Here is a 17,129-nt window from a genome sequence, read left to right as displayed (position 1 = left end):
ATATTTTGATGAAAATGAATTTGCTGTCTGCAAACGGCAGACAATTGTACATAATCAACTGCATGCATTGCAATTTGTTCAAAACATTAAGAATGAGCTTTTATGTTGTGCACAACTGACTTGATGTGGAGGTTGAACAGCATTTAAAAAAAATTTGAGCTGAGAAATACTCTTAAGCGACTGAGGAAAAACTGTAAGATATACTAAAGTCTGTTATGTATATTAAAGCCACAACATGTAGTTTTTCACCACTAGGGGTCATTATTACACAGGTGAAGCTTAATGCTGTGAAGGGAACTGGAACAATGAGGAATTTGTCACCATTGAGAGATGCATGGAATTCACTAATTATTCATTAAGGAAATTAATTTTTTATTTTTTTTTAGCTGTACATTAGATCACATTATTTTATGTCAACGTAATTAATTAGCTGCAAGGCTTTCTACACCCGGAAACTGAGGAAAGTGCATTAAGTCACTAAAAGAGCATCAATTACAAGGAAGAGAAGAGACGTTAATTAAAACAGGAATTTCTCTTGATTTACAAGTCCTTGGGAACTATTGAGATAATGCAAGTAACAACTCCATGAAATATACATCACAAAAATCCTACAAATTGTGTCTTTACATACAAAATTAGTGCATACAAATAGTACATTTACCAAATGTACTTGGTGGAATTTTGTGCACTTTTGGGGGGATTACAAGTATTGACACAAAATAAAAAACAGAAAAAATATGAGCATGTGACCCTACATGTCATACTGATAGTTATGGGAGAAACAAATCATTTCGAAGCTTCAAATCAATTGAACCCTTGCTGCGAAAAATTATTCACTGTTTCGAAGCGCTCGAAACGTCTAAATATGGCGCCACCTGCTGATGAAAACATTGTAAAAGCAACAAGATCTCAGTCCAAACATTTTACACCATTTACAAAAAGTTTTTCTAAAAATTAAGAAAAATTTAGCATTAAATAAAATTCTGTACTTTTAGTTTTATTTAGGGAAAACAGATCATCTAGCTACACTTTTATTTATGCACATGCTTGTCATTGAATCTGCCTATAAACAAAAAGTAGGCAAAATTGTAGTGTTATCAGTCTGAATGTTTTATGAACAAAGTTCACCAAATCATATTAGACACTAGTCAATGGGTTCACTTTGTGATCGACTTCCCCTAGTCTTGAACCATCAGAATTTCGAAACGTTTCTAAACAGTTATGATGCAATGAAACCTCGTTCGCTAAAATCACTTGACTTGACCAGTTTGAAACAAGCTCTGAACCACTGATTCAAAACAAAAGATTCGTAAATGATTCAGGCTTTATGAAGAAGTGCTTCAAAGTGGCCCATCACTACATACTGACACTGAAATCAAATGAATCATAGAGAACTGTGACATTTTTAAATCTTTAATTCTTCCATAATGTACCATAAAACAATGGAAATTTGAATAAAATACAATGGTTTCATTTGTAACATGCAGACTATTTTAGTATTGTTAGTTTCCACTTAACAGAGTTTCTCATCTTGGGTGCCATCAGGACTTCAGGATCTGAGGAGAGAACGGAGATTTATTCGAAAATCACATGACTGAAGTTTCTCACTGGCTAAGTTTATGAGTAGTTACCTCGTGGAGATGTGGCCGGTCTCTGCTGCTGATATGATGCCATAATGCTATTGGCTGTTGAGTTAGGACCTGTAACCTATAAAGAAATAAAAATCACATCAGAAATAAGCTCAAAAACATTACAGATCAAAAAATCCCAATGGTTTTCATTTTAAAATGCAGAGGTTAGGGTCATTTATATCCATCTGAAATGTAGCAAAAATCTTGTTTATTTCTAAGGATTTTGTAAATATAAAAAGCTAAAACTATTTAAAAACTTTAAGTTGAAGACTTTTTACAGTCAGCCGGTCCATCCATGTGTGGTTTCGTGACTCACAGGATTTTGGCCCTGCTGCAGGTTTTCACTCCAGATATCGGGGATGCTGGTCTCAATGAGCTGGAGTAAATCACTGTAGTCTCTTTGCAGGCCACTGGCCTGAGCATCATAATGGAAGAGCACAAGAACCTTCAGCAGACTATGAACCTCTTCTGCAGGATCAAACCAAAGACATCATCACATAAAAGATTAAAAGCAATGCTGTCAACATTAAAAATGACGAAGAACAAAAAAAAATGTTCTGCACATTTCATGAAATCTACATGAAGGATGACATTTAACGATTTTACTTAAATATTAAATGTACAAATGTTTATATTTTTTGTGGTCAGAGTTGTATAATACTGAAGTATTTTAGTTACATTTTCCAAGCATTTGTGCTTTATCAGAGTATTTGTCTTGGGAAAAAATCACTTTCTTTACTAAAAAATTTTCACTACATTCTAAAGCATATAATCATACGGTGTATTCATTATATATTGCATATTAAAATTGATTTAATACATAATTACATAAAAATTGTGTACTTTTACTTTCGTAAAAGTACGAAAATAATTTTTACTTAAAAAGTACAAAAAAATACTAGATGTTTAATGTACTTTAATATTAAATATAAACCAAAAACTTGAAATATGAAAGAGAAACAAAATTACGATAATATGTTTTGGAATGTATGTTTTCCAGAGAAAAACACTAATAAAATATGAATAATTGAAAATTTACTTTTATGTAGAAAGTAAAAATACTTAAGTACTATACAACTCTGCTTGTGGTTATTATATATCAAAGCATTTACTGTTTTCTACATAAAATCAACTTGCATAATATAAAGACATTCTGTGAAAATATACCCTTGATATGAGGGCTGTCAAAATATTAATTTAATCGTGATTAATCACATACAAAATAAAAGTTTGTGTTTGCAAATTATATGTGTGTGTGTGTGTGTGTGTGTGTGTGTGTGTGCTGTGTGTATATATTATCTATATATAAATACACACATACATGTATGAATTTAAGAAAAATTTTATTTAGGTATATTTTCATTTATATTTATAATATATCAAAATATATATATAAATATACATGTAAATGTTTCTTAAATACAAACATTAATGTTTGTGTATTTATATATAGTGCACACAAAGTGCACACACATAAATGATGCAAAAAACAAAATTTATTTTGTAATCGCAATTAATCTTTTGACAGCCCTACTTGATACCTTTAACTTTTCGAGTTATCTCGTCAATTAATAAAAAAACATTTGCATAAAAATGATGAGGTTTTATGGTAATCTGTAATCCTGCGATTATTCACTAGATGGAGCACTTACCCAATTTATAAAAAATCTAAAGCAAAAAAAATTATTTACTAATTTTAATCACTGTGTAGCGTTTGATAATCGTTCTGAATCTGGTCATTAACAAAATTCCTTCACAGAAATAGGGCTGCATTACAATTAATCGCGACTAATCGTTTGCATAATAAAAGTTTTTATTTACATTACACACATGCATGTATATATTTAAGAAATATTAACATGTGTATATACATTTTTATATTTAAATATAATTAATATTATAAATATAAATACCTAACATATAAATATATATTTTTCTTAAAGTTATACATAAATGTGTGTGTATTTATACAGTATATACATAATTATTATACACAGTATACACGCGTATATAATGTAAACAAAAACTGTTATTCTGCAAACGATTAGTCGCAATGGCCCTACACAGAAACTGAATTATTTCAGCTTTTGCTTTTTTTTAAGAAAAATACCCATATTTAAGAGTTTATAAGCAGAGAAAAAAATATAGATAGGATGAAATGTTTTTCCCGTTTTGTTTGTTGTTTGTTTGTTTGTTTGTTTGTTTATTGTTTGTTTGAAAACAGAGGGTCTGTTCTTTCATTTGATATATTTCTATGTTTATATATTTTAAGAAGAACATTTTCTGGGAGGCATTTTGTGAAACTTTTGTGAAAATCACAAAAAAGCTCGCAGGGAATGAGTTAATATTGACGAGTAAGATCATGTCAAAGGTTAAAATCAAAGACTGATATCAAACTTTGATGCTCCTAATCTAGGGTGACCATATGTGCCAGGATTTCCGGTGCGTCTTTCGAAAGTCATATTTGTCGACCGCATACGTCATGGAGGTTCCCCCATTTCAGTTAAAAACATGAGACATACAATCAGTAGTTTAATTCTTACCTTGAAATGTAACGGTTGCTTTTCTGAAATAGAGCCTTAAATAGTAAACCTCCATAACGTATGCAATCGACAAACGTGACTTCCAGAGGATGAACCAAAATCCTGCCGAGGATGCATCAGGGAAAAATGGCACGTTTGGTCACCCTACCTAACCTCATCATCAGACTTTAACCTGGATTTTACAGGCAGGGTATCATGTATATACAAACATATTCATATATATACAATTCTGTAAAATGTGTGTGTGACCTTTCATCTTGTCAACGACAGTGATGATCTGAGTAAGTGCATTCAAGAGGGCGATGTCCTCAAACGGGCTTCCCTCCTTCAGACTGTGTTTCTTCCCTTCTGCTTTCCTACGATTCTTGGACGATCTCCTGTAGATGATATAAAGATGATCCTCACCATCTGAGGCATATTTAAGTGAACTGGTGTGTTTTTGTGCACATGTGTGCAGTGATGTCACTCACGATGAAATGCGCGAGTTACTGCGGGAATACTTTGAACCGAGATGACTGCCGGTCAGCACGCTGCTGGCTTCAGAGTAAAGTTCAGCATCTGCACAGTCAGGACCATCCTCGTCTGCAAGAGGACAAAAAGAGACTATCAGTGAGGAACAAAATACGATTCATTTCAGATAACAACTTACTAACGTATTGGTCCAATTTTACAGACAAGGTACAGATAAATCTACAAATAAACCTTAGCTAAATTAAGACATTTAAGTAGCTTTTGTGAATGTGACAAACATTACTGGTGTACATCTTAAGACAAAACAATGGCACTGATATATATATATGCGAACACACCAAACGCGAATCATCATGCTGTTCCTGGCTCTAGATTTATTTATTAAGATCTGTCATTGCAAGTTGTTTTCGAATTTACGGCACCTCAAACATGCATTTTATGGGGGCGTACACACCAAACGCAAAGCATGTATTCGCATTGCATTCCTCGCTCAATATTACTCGCTGGAATTAATGTTAAGGTCATTTTTTTACTTGCGCGAAAGACACGTTTGAGGCGAAAAGCGTGTTTGTGGCAATCGCAATGTCCAATTTGCATCGCCAGCGCAAATTCACTTCTATTTATGTCTTTGCATTGACTTTGTATGTGGTGTGTACGTCCCAATAGTCTGCGATTATACTGCGTACACACCATACGCAAAGCATCGTGTTGTTCCTCGCTCTAGATTACTTGCGGGATTTAAAATCATGTTATGCAAAATTGAGTTGAATATTTTTAACTTGTGAGAAGACCTGTTTTCGCGGCAATCGCGCTAGCAAATTAGCATCAGTCGCATCGCCCCATGTGAGTTCGCATCTATTTGCGTCTTTGCATTGACTTTGTATTTAATCTACTTGCGCAAATCGTTGAATTTGCATTCTTACAACTTACAAATTCTTCCTTGCTCTAAATTACTCACGGGATTTAACTTTAAATTTTAGATTTTTTGCTTGAATTTAAAATGTTCAACTTGCGCAAGACATGTGAGGCAAATAGCGCATGTTTTCACAGCAATCATGCCACCCAAATCACATTGCCCTACGTGGATTTGCATCTATTGCCATCTTTGCATTGACTATGTATGTAATCTTGAATTTGCATTCTTTCCTCTAAATAACTCACGGGATTTAACTTCGTCACGCAAATTTTTCGGTTGACATGAATATTTTCAACTTGCACAAAGATGTCTTTTCCCGGCAATCTCGCTGGCCAATTCATGTCATTTGCATTCCCCCCTGTGACTTTGCGTCAATTTGGTTTTTGCAATGACTTTATACGTAATCTACTCACATAAATCGTTGACCTTGCGTTTCTCGCTCCTGATTACTTGCGGGATTTAACTTCATTTATGCAAATTTTTATGCTTGAGTTGAATATTTTCAACTTGCGCAAAGAGGTGTTTGAGGCTAATAACGCGCGTTTTCACAGCAATCACGCCACCCAAATCACATCACCCCACGTGAGTTTGCATCTATTGCCATCTTTCCATTGACTTTATACGTAATCTACTCACATACATCGTTGAATTCGTGTGTCTCGCTCTTGATAACTTGCGGGATTTAACGTCGTTCATGCAAATTTTAGCTTGAGTTGAATATTTTCAACTTGCACGAAGACGTGTTTGAGGCTAATAGTGCTTGTTTTTGCAGCTATCACGCCCCCCAGTTCACATCGCCACATGTGAGTGACCATCTTTGCAATGACTTTGTATGTAATCTACTTGCACAAATCGTTGAATTCGCCTTTGGTGTGTACGTCCCATTAGTCTGTGACTATGCTGCGAACACACAAAACGCAAAGCATCACGTTGTTCCTCGCTCTAGATTACTCACAGGATTTAACTTCATGTCATGCAAATTTTTCGCTTGAGTTGAATATTTTTAACTTGCGCGAAGATGTGTTTGAGGCTAATAACGCGCGTTTTCACAGCAATCACGCCACCCAAATCACATCACCCCACGTGAGTTTGCATCTATTGCCATCTTTCCATTGACTTTATACGTAATCTACTCACATACATCGTTGAATTCGTGTGTCTCGCTCTTGATAACTTGCGGGATTTAACGTCGTTCATGCAAATTTTAGCTTGAGTTGAATATTTTCAACTTGCACGAAGACGTGTTTGAGGCTAATAGTGCTTGTTTTTGCAGCTATCACGCCCCCCAGTTCACATCGCCACATGTGAGTGACCATCTTTGCATTGACTTTGTATGTAATCTACTTGCACAAATCGTTGAATTCGCCTTTGGTGTGTACGTCCCATTAGTCTGTGACTATGCTGCGAACACACCAAACGCAAAGCATCATGTTGTTCCTCGCTCTAAATTACTCACAGGATTTAACTTCATATCATGTCATGCAAATTTTTCGCTTGAGTTGAATATTTTTAACTTGTGCGAAGACTAATAACGCTAATAACGCGTGTTTTCGCAGCAATCACGCCACCCAAATCACATCGCCCCACGTGAGTTTGCGTCTATTGCCATCTTTGCATTGACTTTATACGTAATCTACTCACATAAATCGTCGATTTCTTTTTTCTCGCTCTTGATTACTTACGAGATTAAACTTCGTTCATGCAAATTTTTAGCTTGATTTGAATATTTTCAACTTCCGCGAAGACATGTTTGAGGCAAATGGTGCTTGTTTTTGCCATCTTTGCATTGACTTTGTATGATCGCTGAATTCGCCTTTGGTGTGCATGTCCCATTAGTCTGTGACTACGCTGCAAACACACCAAACGCGAATCATCATGCTGTCCCTGGCTCTAGATTACTCACAGGAATGAAATTCGTGTCATGCAAATTTTTCGCTTGAGTTGAATATTTTTAACTTGGGCAAAGACGTGTTTTGGCAGCAATCAGGCCACCCAAAATCTACTCGCACAAATCGTTGTATTTGTGTTTGGTGTGTATGCCCATAAATGTCACTGTACAATACAACAAAATAAATGTTTCTATAACCCGTTTCACAGAACATTGTGCAAATAAGGTATTCATAAGCTTCATGTTTACCAAATAACTCCAGCTTGGCCTTGGCTTTAAGCTCTCGAACCACAGCGAGACGACTTTTGTGACGGATGAACAAAGCCTTCTGGGACTCTAGGAAGGATATCTGGTTGCTGTGAGCTGTAAAAATGAAGTATATGATATTTAACGAATAATAATAAAAACAGACCTTATTACTAAAATAATGTTTTTATAATTGAACAGTTTACCTTCTAAAATAGCAGTTTTCAGATTAGTCTCAATAATGTCCTGTCTGTTGTACAAATAAATCTGAAAGGAAAGTTACAGCTCATTGAATTTACATTTGTAAAGTGGCAGATTTCTTAAAAGGATTGAATGAAAATTTTAAGGTCCTACACCTTTCACAGATGATATACATTTACAAAAATACATTTAGTTCATTGCTATCAGGATATGAAAAAACTTTTAAACAGCATAACAAGAAATGTTTTTTTTTAAAGAACCACCGAATCCACCAATAAAAAACATTGAATGGATGTTGTTTTAATGTTGTCTCTAACATTACATCATACTAATGTCTCACCAGTCTCAGGGCTTCCTCCCATGCAGCTCCCTCTATAAGAGCAGAGATCGCCTCCTCACAATCCTAACAACACAGCCATTAGTAAAGGGAAATACAAAGCAGGAAAATCATTTGAAGTATTTAAACAGAAGTTATCGCCTAAATGCATAAAAGAAAAGCCAGTGTTTTTCTGTACCTTTGCATACTGCTCCAAACACAGAGCCGCTTCCGTGTGCCTTTTAGCCTCCAGAAGTTTCTCTAAAACATTAAATATACAAAATGCATGCTTTATAGACGCTCATAGTGATGAATAAAATACACAGTTCAATCAAAATATTATCATTACATGCATCCATCATTAAAAGGGGGTCATATGATGTGATTTTTGAAGCCGTTTGTGCATATAAAAGATCCGTAAAGTCGCAAAAACTAAAGTCTCAAACTAGAGCTGTCACAATGATTAAATAATCGCATCCATCGTGATTGTTTGACCTCATCGCAATGATTTCAGATCACCGCAATGATTGCACATCTCTTTAAAAACACAAGGGGGAGCTGCAGTGCCTGTATAAATGAGACTATCAGATACTTAAAATAAAGGCTCATCCATGCTCAGATTTCGGAAGAGTGAATTATAGGTATGCACAAACACACAACTCTTTACCTGCTAGGTCTCTTGCTAGCTGTGTCAGCTGTTCTGGGGCCAGTGGGATGTGTGTTCCCACGGCGAGGGCGTGTCTCCAGCTCGAACAGCTGACGAAGGCTTGGAGAGCACGGGCGGTCTCTCCACATCGCCATAGCAACAGCCCCGCCTGCTCTGCCTGCTGCTTTTCAACTAGATGCTCGGCGTAGGCCACGCTTAGTGTCTGTGACATCACAGGGGTCATTTTGATCATGTGTGATATAATCAGAATAAAGAATAAAGACTAATAACTTACTTTGTATTGCTGACCGTCTGAAGGGAAAAGGTCAAGAGCATCACTGTACAGTCTCTGATCTTTCACCAAGTTTAATAACTCTGTGAAATGTTCTTCGCCTAGAAAACACAAGTCAGGCGGGAGAATCAGATGATGAAAATGTGATAACGTGAAAAGATGTGCTGGTGGATGTCCTTCCTTCTCACCACATTTGCTGAGATGATGTAAAGCTTTTCTGTATCTTTTCAAGTGTTTGTCGATGGTGTAGCGCTGATAGTTCACCTCCATGGTTTTCAGCATGTTCAGGAAGGGCAAGTACTCTTTAGGGTCCTACACGTGGCATACATCTGTATGTGTTATCAACTTTTAACACATGAATGATGAAATGCAAAAGGTTTGAATCTACGCACTGACCTTCTGAGATTTCTCGGCCACCATGAGCACGAGGTCGAAGTCGTAGGTGCCGAGGGAGTGCTCGTACAGCTCATTAACATTGACGAGAAACAGGAGATACTTCAGGGCTTCCTCCGCGCTCACGCCATTGGATTTACTCGGTGGGTTTACTAACCACAACGTGACACAAATGTTACAAACACATTCATAACTGGTCATGTTTATCGAGTCCGAGTTAACTGAAACTCACCTCGTAATTCATGAACCTTCTGCAGAGCGATTTCCAGTTCCGGCGTAGTTTTTCTCACGTGTGACGTCAAAATACATAAACAATATCTGTGTAAAGATTTGTCATAACGTAAGACCATTTTTTTACTTCTTGCAATTTAAGTAAATGAAAAATGTATTTACTTGTGCGCGTCGAGAGTTTCCATCGTGTTCCGGAAAGCATCACAGACAATGTCGACCTTCTTCTCTCCTTTACCTGGAGCAGAACCGGAGGCGGAGCTCGTGGGACATGGGTACATTGTTTTGGTGGTGTCTTCCTCTCTAACAATGACAAGTTATGTAAACAAAGTGATCGCAAACAGACATTAAAAGTGAGACTATGAAAAATCCTCACTTGAGCTCAGTGAGAAACAGGTTGATGTGGTTGATGCAATCGATCTGTTTTAGGAACATCTCCACGTTTTCGAGAAACACCTGTGGGTGGGAGGAATGGGTGGGTTGAAATGTAATTTATTTAGGAGATTACAATAACTGTCAATCACTGCAAAAATGTCATTGTGTAAAGAGGAAATGAGGTCACTCACAGCGGGATTGTGGTCATAAATGAGGTTGAGGTTGATCCTCAGCTTCCTCATGCACTCGAAAGCATCTTTAAATCTGAGACTGAAGCAAGAAACATTTAATGAAATGTAATTTTAAGATATTTGTAATAATAATAAAAAAATTTCTATGACTTTTATTTTGCTTTATTAATCATTTTTGTCATCTAATGCACTAGTTACCCATCAAGCCATTTTCTGAGCTGTGCCAGCACCAGAGCCCGATGATGGATCGTTTCCAAGTTCCCCCGTGGCATCTAAAACAACCAAAATCATTTAACAAAAGTTTAACATCCTGTGCCACAATCCTGTGCATGTAAGTTGTTCACCTGTAGGATGAGCCTGGTGTCCTGGGGAACCACTGCAACGATTCGGGAACCTCGTTCCACCTTACGTACCGTCTCGTCGTTCTGACTGGCGTCTGAGCTCAAAGTGGACTGCAGACCTACACCAATAATGTTACACGCATATCTGTGTTTATATAAAATCAGTACATATGACGCTTTTAAGAGTCTCCATTCATTATATGGAAAACATACAAGATGGGTGAACTACACCTTTACGCACTTTATCCGAGCTCTCACGTACCTTTAATGGAGAGCGTGCTGAGGTTTAGACAGTGGCACATGTGAGAGTGCGTGGTAAGCAGAAGAAATTCATCATAAACTAAAAATGAGGAGATACCATAGGCCACCTTGGGAAGAGAAGAAAGGGACCAGAGATTAGGGTCAATTTCCCGGACAGGGTTTAGATTAATCCAGGGCTAGGCCTTAGTTATATTAGGACATTTAAGTAGTTTTTACAAACATATCTTCCAAAAAACAATACTGATGTGCGTCTTGAAAAATAAACACGGATTTATTTTAAGATATGTCATGGCAAAATATTTTTAAATAGGGCAGCTCAAACATGCATTTTAGTCTAGGAGTAGGATAAGCGGGTGTCTGTCTGAAATGTTTTCTTGTAAATCATCCCTTTTTATCAGGCTCTTATGTTTAGGTTCAGCAATTTCACTTTAACTCGTTCCCCGCAATATGTGTTTGTTGCGTCATGTGAATCTATGTGCATCATGTCAAAATATGTGCCTGCTGCACAAGCGTCGAAAGGGATTATAATAAAATGTTTTCGTGTTCACAAAATACAATCTGGCAAACATGAGCATCTGAAAAGCGGAAAAGCTGAGCCTGAAAGCGGATTTTAGGCGAAGGTATTTGATGAACATATAATATGTTTCGAGAGCATTCAGTTAATGTCATTATCTCATTTTTGACAAAGGTGGCATTTAGCTGATTTTGCATCTGAGCTCCTCATTTAAACTTTTGCATTTGGCAGACACTTTTTCCAAAGTGACTTACTATGAATACATTTTATCATTATGCATGTTCCCTTTCGAATCCAAACCCGTGACCCTTGTGTTGCTAACACAATACCAATAGCGCTACAGGAACCACAAAAGTGGTTTAACCACTCATTTAAGTATGAGCCAGATAAACTGTAGTATATAAACTAAAGCACAATGCAAAATTGATCAATATTTACATACCTGTGAGTCGCCTATGTAGAAGTGTGATCTTTCTGTGAGGCCTATTAAATACTCCTGTTAAAAGACAATTTTATTTCGCTTTTTTAATTTATAGTGACTGGGGTAAAGCTTGATGTGAAACAGGTCAGTTAAAGGAATAGTTCACCCAAAAATGAAAATTGTTTAACCTTAGGTTGTTATAAACCTGTATAAATGTATGTGTTTTGCTAAGCACAAAGGAAGATATTTGTAATCAAGCAAGAAACAGGAGCACCATTGACTAGAAAAGAAAAATACAATGGTTTGGTTAATTTTGGGGTGAACTTTCCCTTTAATGTTGGAGATATAGTTTACCTCTCCACTAAGGGTACACAGTGCTGTTTGAACACAAGGTCTGGGAAAGTTGATAATATTGCCAGAAGAATCTTTCCATTCTGTTACTCTAAGATCTGAAGAGTCTGTGTAAACATTTTGGCATTAATAAACACATAACTAAGAGATGATGCACCATCCAAACCAGTTATATGTGTAACTAACCCATGCAAAGTTTCCTTATCTGTCCATCATCAAGCTGCAGGGCAATGGTGCCACTTCTGAGGCTGTGACACAAGCTGATCACATGACCATCCAATGGTAACTCAGACCTGACAAATTGCAGATACCAAAACTTTATTAGAGAAAGACACTTAAAGAGACGTTTAAAACAACAAAAGATCATGTGAAATGATTATTACAAATCCATCTGTTAAACATCTGCTTAAATCCCTCCACAAACTCTCTAAAGTATACTGAGAACTGATAAAAACAGACAATGAGATCTATCTTTGCTTGAGCTATACACAATGCAAATGTGGATGAGACACGAGGTGTGAGATATTTTACACTCCCTCCAGAAAAACAACATTATACGATTGTGATTATGCTATTGCTGATGCATAATCAGCCAAAGTCTGCATATTTATTGCATAATTTCGCATAATATTGCATGATTTCATAATCCCCCCATTTTCGTAGCAAAAAGTCACATATATCTTAGCACAAGCGCAGCCATGTCCGGTTGCCATGTGAACGTTATGAAGTGACGTAATTATGCAAATGAGAACAGGGTTTTAGGGAATCACTTTTTATCCCTTTTTCATCCAAGCGTGTTTGCAAGTTCCCGCAGTTTTGCAAGTTCCCACAATTTTGACGCATAAAATTGCATAAAAATCCTGAATATTCCATCACATTTTTTTTTAAACGTGCCGCAAGATCAAGGATTTTTGCCCGAAACAATCACAAAAAACTTGTGTTTTTCTGATTTTAGCGAGAATACCTGATCTCCAGTGTGTCCTTGGTGTCCTGGCTGTCTGATGGGGTGAGTTTTAGCAGCCGGCTCAAGTTTCTCCCATCATGAGCCACAGTCAAAAATGTGTCATTACTTAACCAAAGCAGCAAGCGCAGGGTCAGAGGTTCATCCTGATCCACAGCGACCCTGCAAACATACGATAGAAACACTGCATCAGAGCACAAAATATAGGCTGCACCTTATGCTTAAATAACAGAAATACAATTCAGTACATAAACTTAATATAAACAAACGTAAAACGTTAAAGGAAGCAGTTTAAATAAAACATCATATTTGTACCTGTATGTCTTTTTTAACATTAATGGCTTTGAAATCACTTTAAAGGCAGAACCAGGATCATCTGCATCTCCACTACCTGAATATAAAAAGCACAAATGAGAAATTGAAATTTCTCTGCTTCAATACAGGAAGTTTTCCTATCAACTCACCTGGACTGTATACGTGTATGTGCCCATCGGCTGTGAGAGCTGCGAGCTCATTGGTCCTTTGGTCTTGAGAGAGGAACGTGACCAAGTTGACAGGAACAGGAAGATGAAGCTCGAATGCACACATAGGTGGAGGGATCACACACTGGCGAAATGTCGTCATCAGGACTTTATCTGAATAGCATGTGAAGGGAAAATAAATATAGCCAAAGCATTCAGAATGATAAAAACTGATCTGTAATGCTTGCTCCAAGTCAATATAAGTTAGTAAGTGGAGACAATAGTTTACCCCAAAATGAACATTCTGTCATCATTTACTCATGTTGTTCTAAAGCTGTTTGAGTTTCCTTCTTCAGTTAAACACAAAAGAGGATATTTTGATAAATAATGGCAACCACACTGTGGGTGGCACCAATTCACCCAAAACAATACTGTGGAAGACAATGGGTGCCATCCACATCATATGTCAAAATATCTTCCTCATACAGGTTTAGAACAACATGAGGGTGTTCATTTTTGGATGAACCATCCCTTTAATTATTCAAAAGTTATAATAAGAAAATATAATAAGAAATACGGTCACACCTACCTCCATCAATCACTGCCACATTGGCATTATCATATGAATCGTTGCCATGACTACGCTGAGTGCTCCATCCCCACTCGTAAGTGTAGCTGGCCCATCCACGCGTCAGGAGGTGAAGACGCAAGGGTTTCTCTGGATCCCAGCACACAAACGCTGGGGCCTTCAGAGGCTCGTGGCCAAAATGTAAACTCTGCTTTAGATACCAGTGATAATTCCCCACAGTCCACAACTGAACTAAGAGAGACAAAATGGGGTGATTTTTAAAAATGACGCTAATTCACAATTTTTTTTTTGCATTGAACATTGACTACAAAAGCAAGAGTGTTTGGCTTTTCTCTTACTGTATGTATTGGGTTGATCATTTTCTGCTTTCAAATCCTCCATCCAGACAGCAAGTACAGTAGAGTCACTGTTCCACAGCAGCTCCTTCACCTGACACATATACAAACACGCTTAAATAAATACATTCATTATCAGTCAAATTTCAAATCTTCTACATATTTCGAAAGATTTACCTTGACCTGTTCCTTGCCAAAGGGCAGAGTGAAATCTCCATGCAGCAGTCCATTCTTTTCCATAAACACTACGCTATGTTTGTTAGGGAGCCGCTGTGTGGAGGCGATCAGGCTGCCTGAGGGCCTACAAGAAAAACATGCGAAATAAAGCGCCATCATTTGATTTTAATTTTAAATTAAAAGACATTTTTAGACATCTTACTTCCAGCACAGAGCTTGCTCCAGACCGTTGACAACCTCACTGGTGGCCTGCAGGACACATTCTCGGTTCCAGACTCGAACTTTTCGAGCACCTGAAGCAAAACATTTTGAAAATGTTTAACAATCACAAACTTTGAATCTAATAGCTACCGTAATAAAAAAAGATTCTTACCAGTCTGTGGACAAACAGCACTAACAGCAAAGAACTGTCCATCTCCACGCCACGTGATCCTAGGTTTCCTGTCGTCCCATGGCAAGGCAGGCTGCACTTCCTGTGACAGCAGAAGAAAACTAAGTGAGAAGATAGATTGCATGTGGATTGCTCAAGTAAAACAAACTTGCTTACTGCAGCTTTCCGTTGGGCTGCCTTCTTGCCCTCAGAACCATGAAACTGGGTCTCTTTCTTCCCCCAACCAACTGTGATAAACTTATCTGATGAACAGACAGAGAAAAACCAAAAAAATAAGGGTATTAATAAATAAAAGCTATAAAGAGTCTATAAAGAGGATGATAGGTACCTTCGCCAAAGTCATCCTGATGGATTGCAACTTCAGTGATAGCTTCAAAGTCTTTGGTCATCATGATAATAGTCTGCTGACCTGCCAAACCATATGCGACACAGAATGATCCAGTGAGAAAGGCAAAATGTCATAATCATGCATTGGCTTTTGATCAGAATGAACTATCAGTGGTAATGAACAGCAAGTAATACAGACCTGTTGTTAAAGTCACCAACTCTTGGTCTGTACTCCATGTCATACCTGTTAGTCCACTGTCCACACTACCGACACACTCTAACTGTGAATGGGACGTTCATTTGGTTTATTAGAATACACAGCAAAAGCACATTTATTTTATTTAGTCATTTAGATTTTGATCACCTGATTTGTGTTTAGGTTGTAGAGAATAACATCACCATTCGCAGTGGCCACACACACAGATTCCTGATCTGGCAGATCTTGGATGGCCACCACAACACCACTACCATCTTCAGGAAGATAGTCATCTACTGTCAAAGATGCCTCTTTAACAACCTATTAACACAGTAATGCAGACACCTTTATTCAAAGCACAATTTAACCTCCAAACCACAGGATTTCACCTATAGCTGTTTTTGTAAATGATCTAAACGTGCGTTTTATTTCATTTAGATTGAGACTAATGGGTCTCAAAGTACCTCTCCCGTCCGAGGGTCGTACTCAGTGATGGAGAGCTCAGAGGCCACCAGCACTGTTCCAGCATCGCTCCTGATGGTGAAACACTGTGGAGATCCTGGGATCGGAAGATCCAGACATCTCCAGCGCTGCAGCAGATTGAGGTTTCTCATTTTGGCCAGAGGCTTTCAACAAGATGAGATCTACAACAAACATAGCGTAAGACTAAATCTGGTTTGATTAAATGCAATGGAAGACCAATGTTACCAAGATAGAGTAACAGTGATGACAGTATGTACCATAACTAGCACTCATACACAGAGAAACACACTCTCTCTCCCTAACATGACTGTCAAGATTACTGATATCTAAAACGTTCACGCAGCCAATACTGATGTTTCCCCCATGAATACACAGAAATCTGTTAAACATACCTTGTCGTGTGGTTTATTTCTATCTTAGTGAAAAAAAATGACCATTAGCTGAATACACATTCACAACACACGCACGTTGTTGACAGCGCAGCATTAACTTTACGTTGTAGAATGAAGTTGCGCTGTACACTGACATTGATATCGGCGCCCTCTGCCGGCGTGGAGAGATTACAACAAAGATATTAACAAAACGCTGCAGTGATATTACTGTGGGGAAAGTGAACATCTCAAGTGAAGGAAGTCATGCCATCCAGTAAAACAAAACAGGCAATCATAAATCGTTAAAAACAGAAAAGTTTTTGGGCAAGGGGCGATGTACAGATTTCCACGAAGCGTTTGCCAACAAATGCGCATGCGCAGTAGCTTGAGCAATCTAAAAATATGTACAGAAAATGCACGGTATAGTTTATTTCATGTTTAATTGTTGGCCAGAAATGTGTTGTTGTATTGTGACTTTAGCTAAATATTTTAGAGATGTCATACTTTCCCTATTCAAATGGATAGTTAGTCTTCACTAAAATAGCTGTCTGGGGAAAAATATTGCCGCGGAGCGCGAAGACTTTCCTTAAAAGGGACTTTGATTACATTTGAT

At 37.5% G+C, this 17,129-nt stretch overlaps 1 protein-coding gene across 1 annotated transcript; it reads right to left on the bottom strand.

The window, feature by feature from the left end:
* Positions 1-1,400: 1,400 nt before the first annotated feature.
* Positions 1,401-16,660, bottom strand: elp1 (elongator acetyltransferase complex subunit 1). The gene is made up of 37 exons (XM_065275321.1): positions 16,538-16,660; positions 16,127-16,306; positions 15,831-15,983; positions 15,666-15,747; positions 15,468-15,548; positions 15,296-15,381; positions 15,122-15,221; positions 14,951-15,041; positions 14,749-14,872; positions 14,575-14,665; positions 14,237-14,467; positions 13,651-13,821; positions 13,502-13,577; positions 13,190-13,348; positions 12,412-12,518; positions 12,229-12,332; positions 11,896-11,949; positions 10,941-11,046; positions 10,682-10,797; positions 10,536-10,609; positions 10,338-10,416; positions 10,148-10,227; positions 9,937-10,074; positions 9,776-9,861; positions 9,547-9,695; positions 9,339-9,462; positions 9,154-9,251; positions 8,880-9,081; positions 8,412-8,473; positions 8,237-8,299; positions 7,902-7,962; positions 7,699-7,812; positions 4,645-4,756; positions 4,424-4,551; positions 1,948-2,099; positions 1,632-1,707; positions 1,401-1,556 (listed from the first exon to the last, which is right to left on the bottom strand). The coding sequence occupies exons 2-37, from the start codon at positions 16,274-16,276 to the stop codon at positions 1,489-1,491; spliced, it is 3,948 nt and encodes a 1,315-aa protein (XP_065131393.1). The 5' UTR covers positions 16,277-16,306; positions 16,538-16,660; the 3' UTR covers positions 1,401-1,488.
* Positions 16,661-17,129: the final 469 nt, after the last annotated feature.

Source organism: Paramisgurnus dabryanus, chromosome 16 (genome assembly GCF_030506205.2).
Source record: "Paramisgurnus dabryanus chromosome 16, PD_genome_1.1, whole genome shotgun sequence".
Lineage (NCBI taxonomy): Eukaryota > Metazoa > Chordata > Actinopteri > Cypriniformes > Cobitidae > Paramisgurnus > Paramisgurnus dabryanus.
The sequence above is the reverse complement of the archived record's forward strand: the minus strand, read 5'-3'. Positions and strand labels throughout refer to the sequence as shown.

Bases quoted from the DNA above. Each gene is read 5' to 3' on its own strand.
- elp1 (XM_065275321.1), bottom strand. From the start codon at position 16,276: ATGAGAAACCTCAATCTGCTGCAGCGCTGGAGATGTCTGGATCTTCCG. The intron at 14,468-14,574 runs GTAAGAGAAAAG...TGTCTCTCTTAG, and splicing joins TGATCAACCCAATACATACA to TTCAGTTGTGGACTGTGGGG. The intron at 9,862-9,936 runs GTAAATACATTT...ATCTTTACACAG, and splicing joins GAAACTCTCGACGCGCACAA to ATATTGTTTATGTATTTTGA.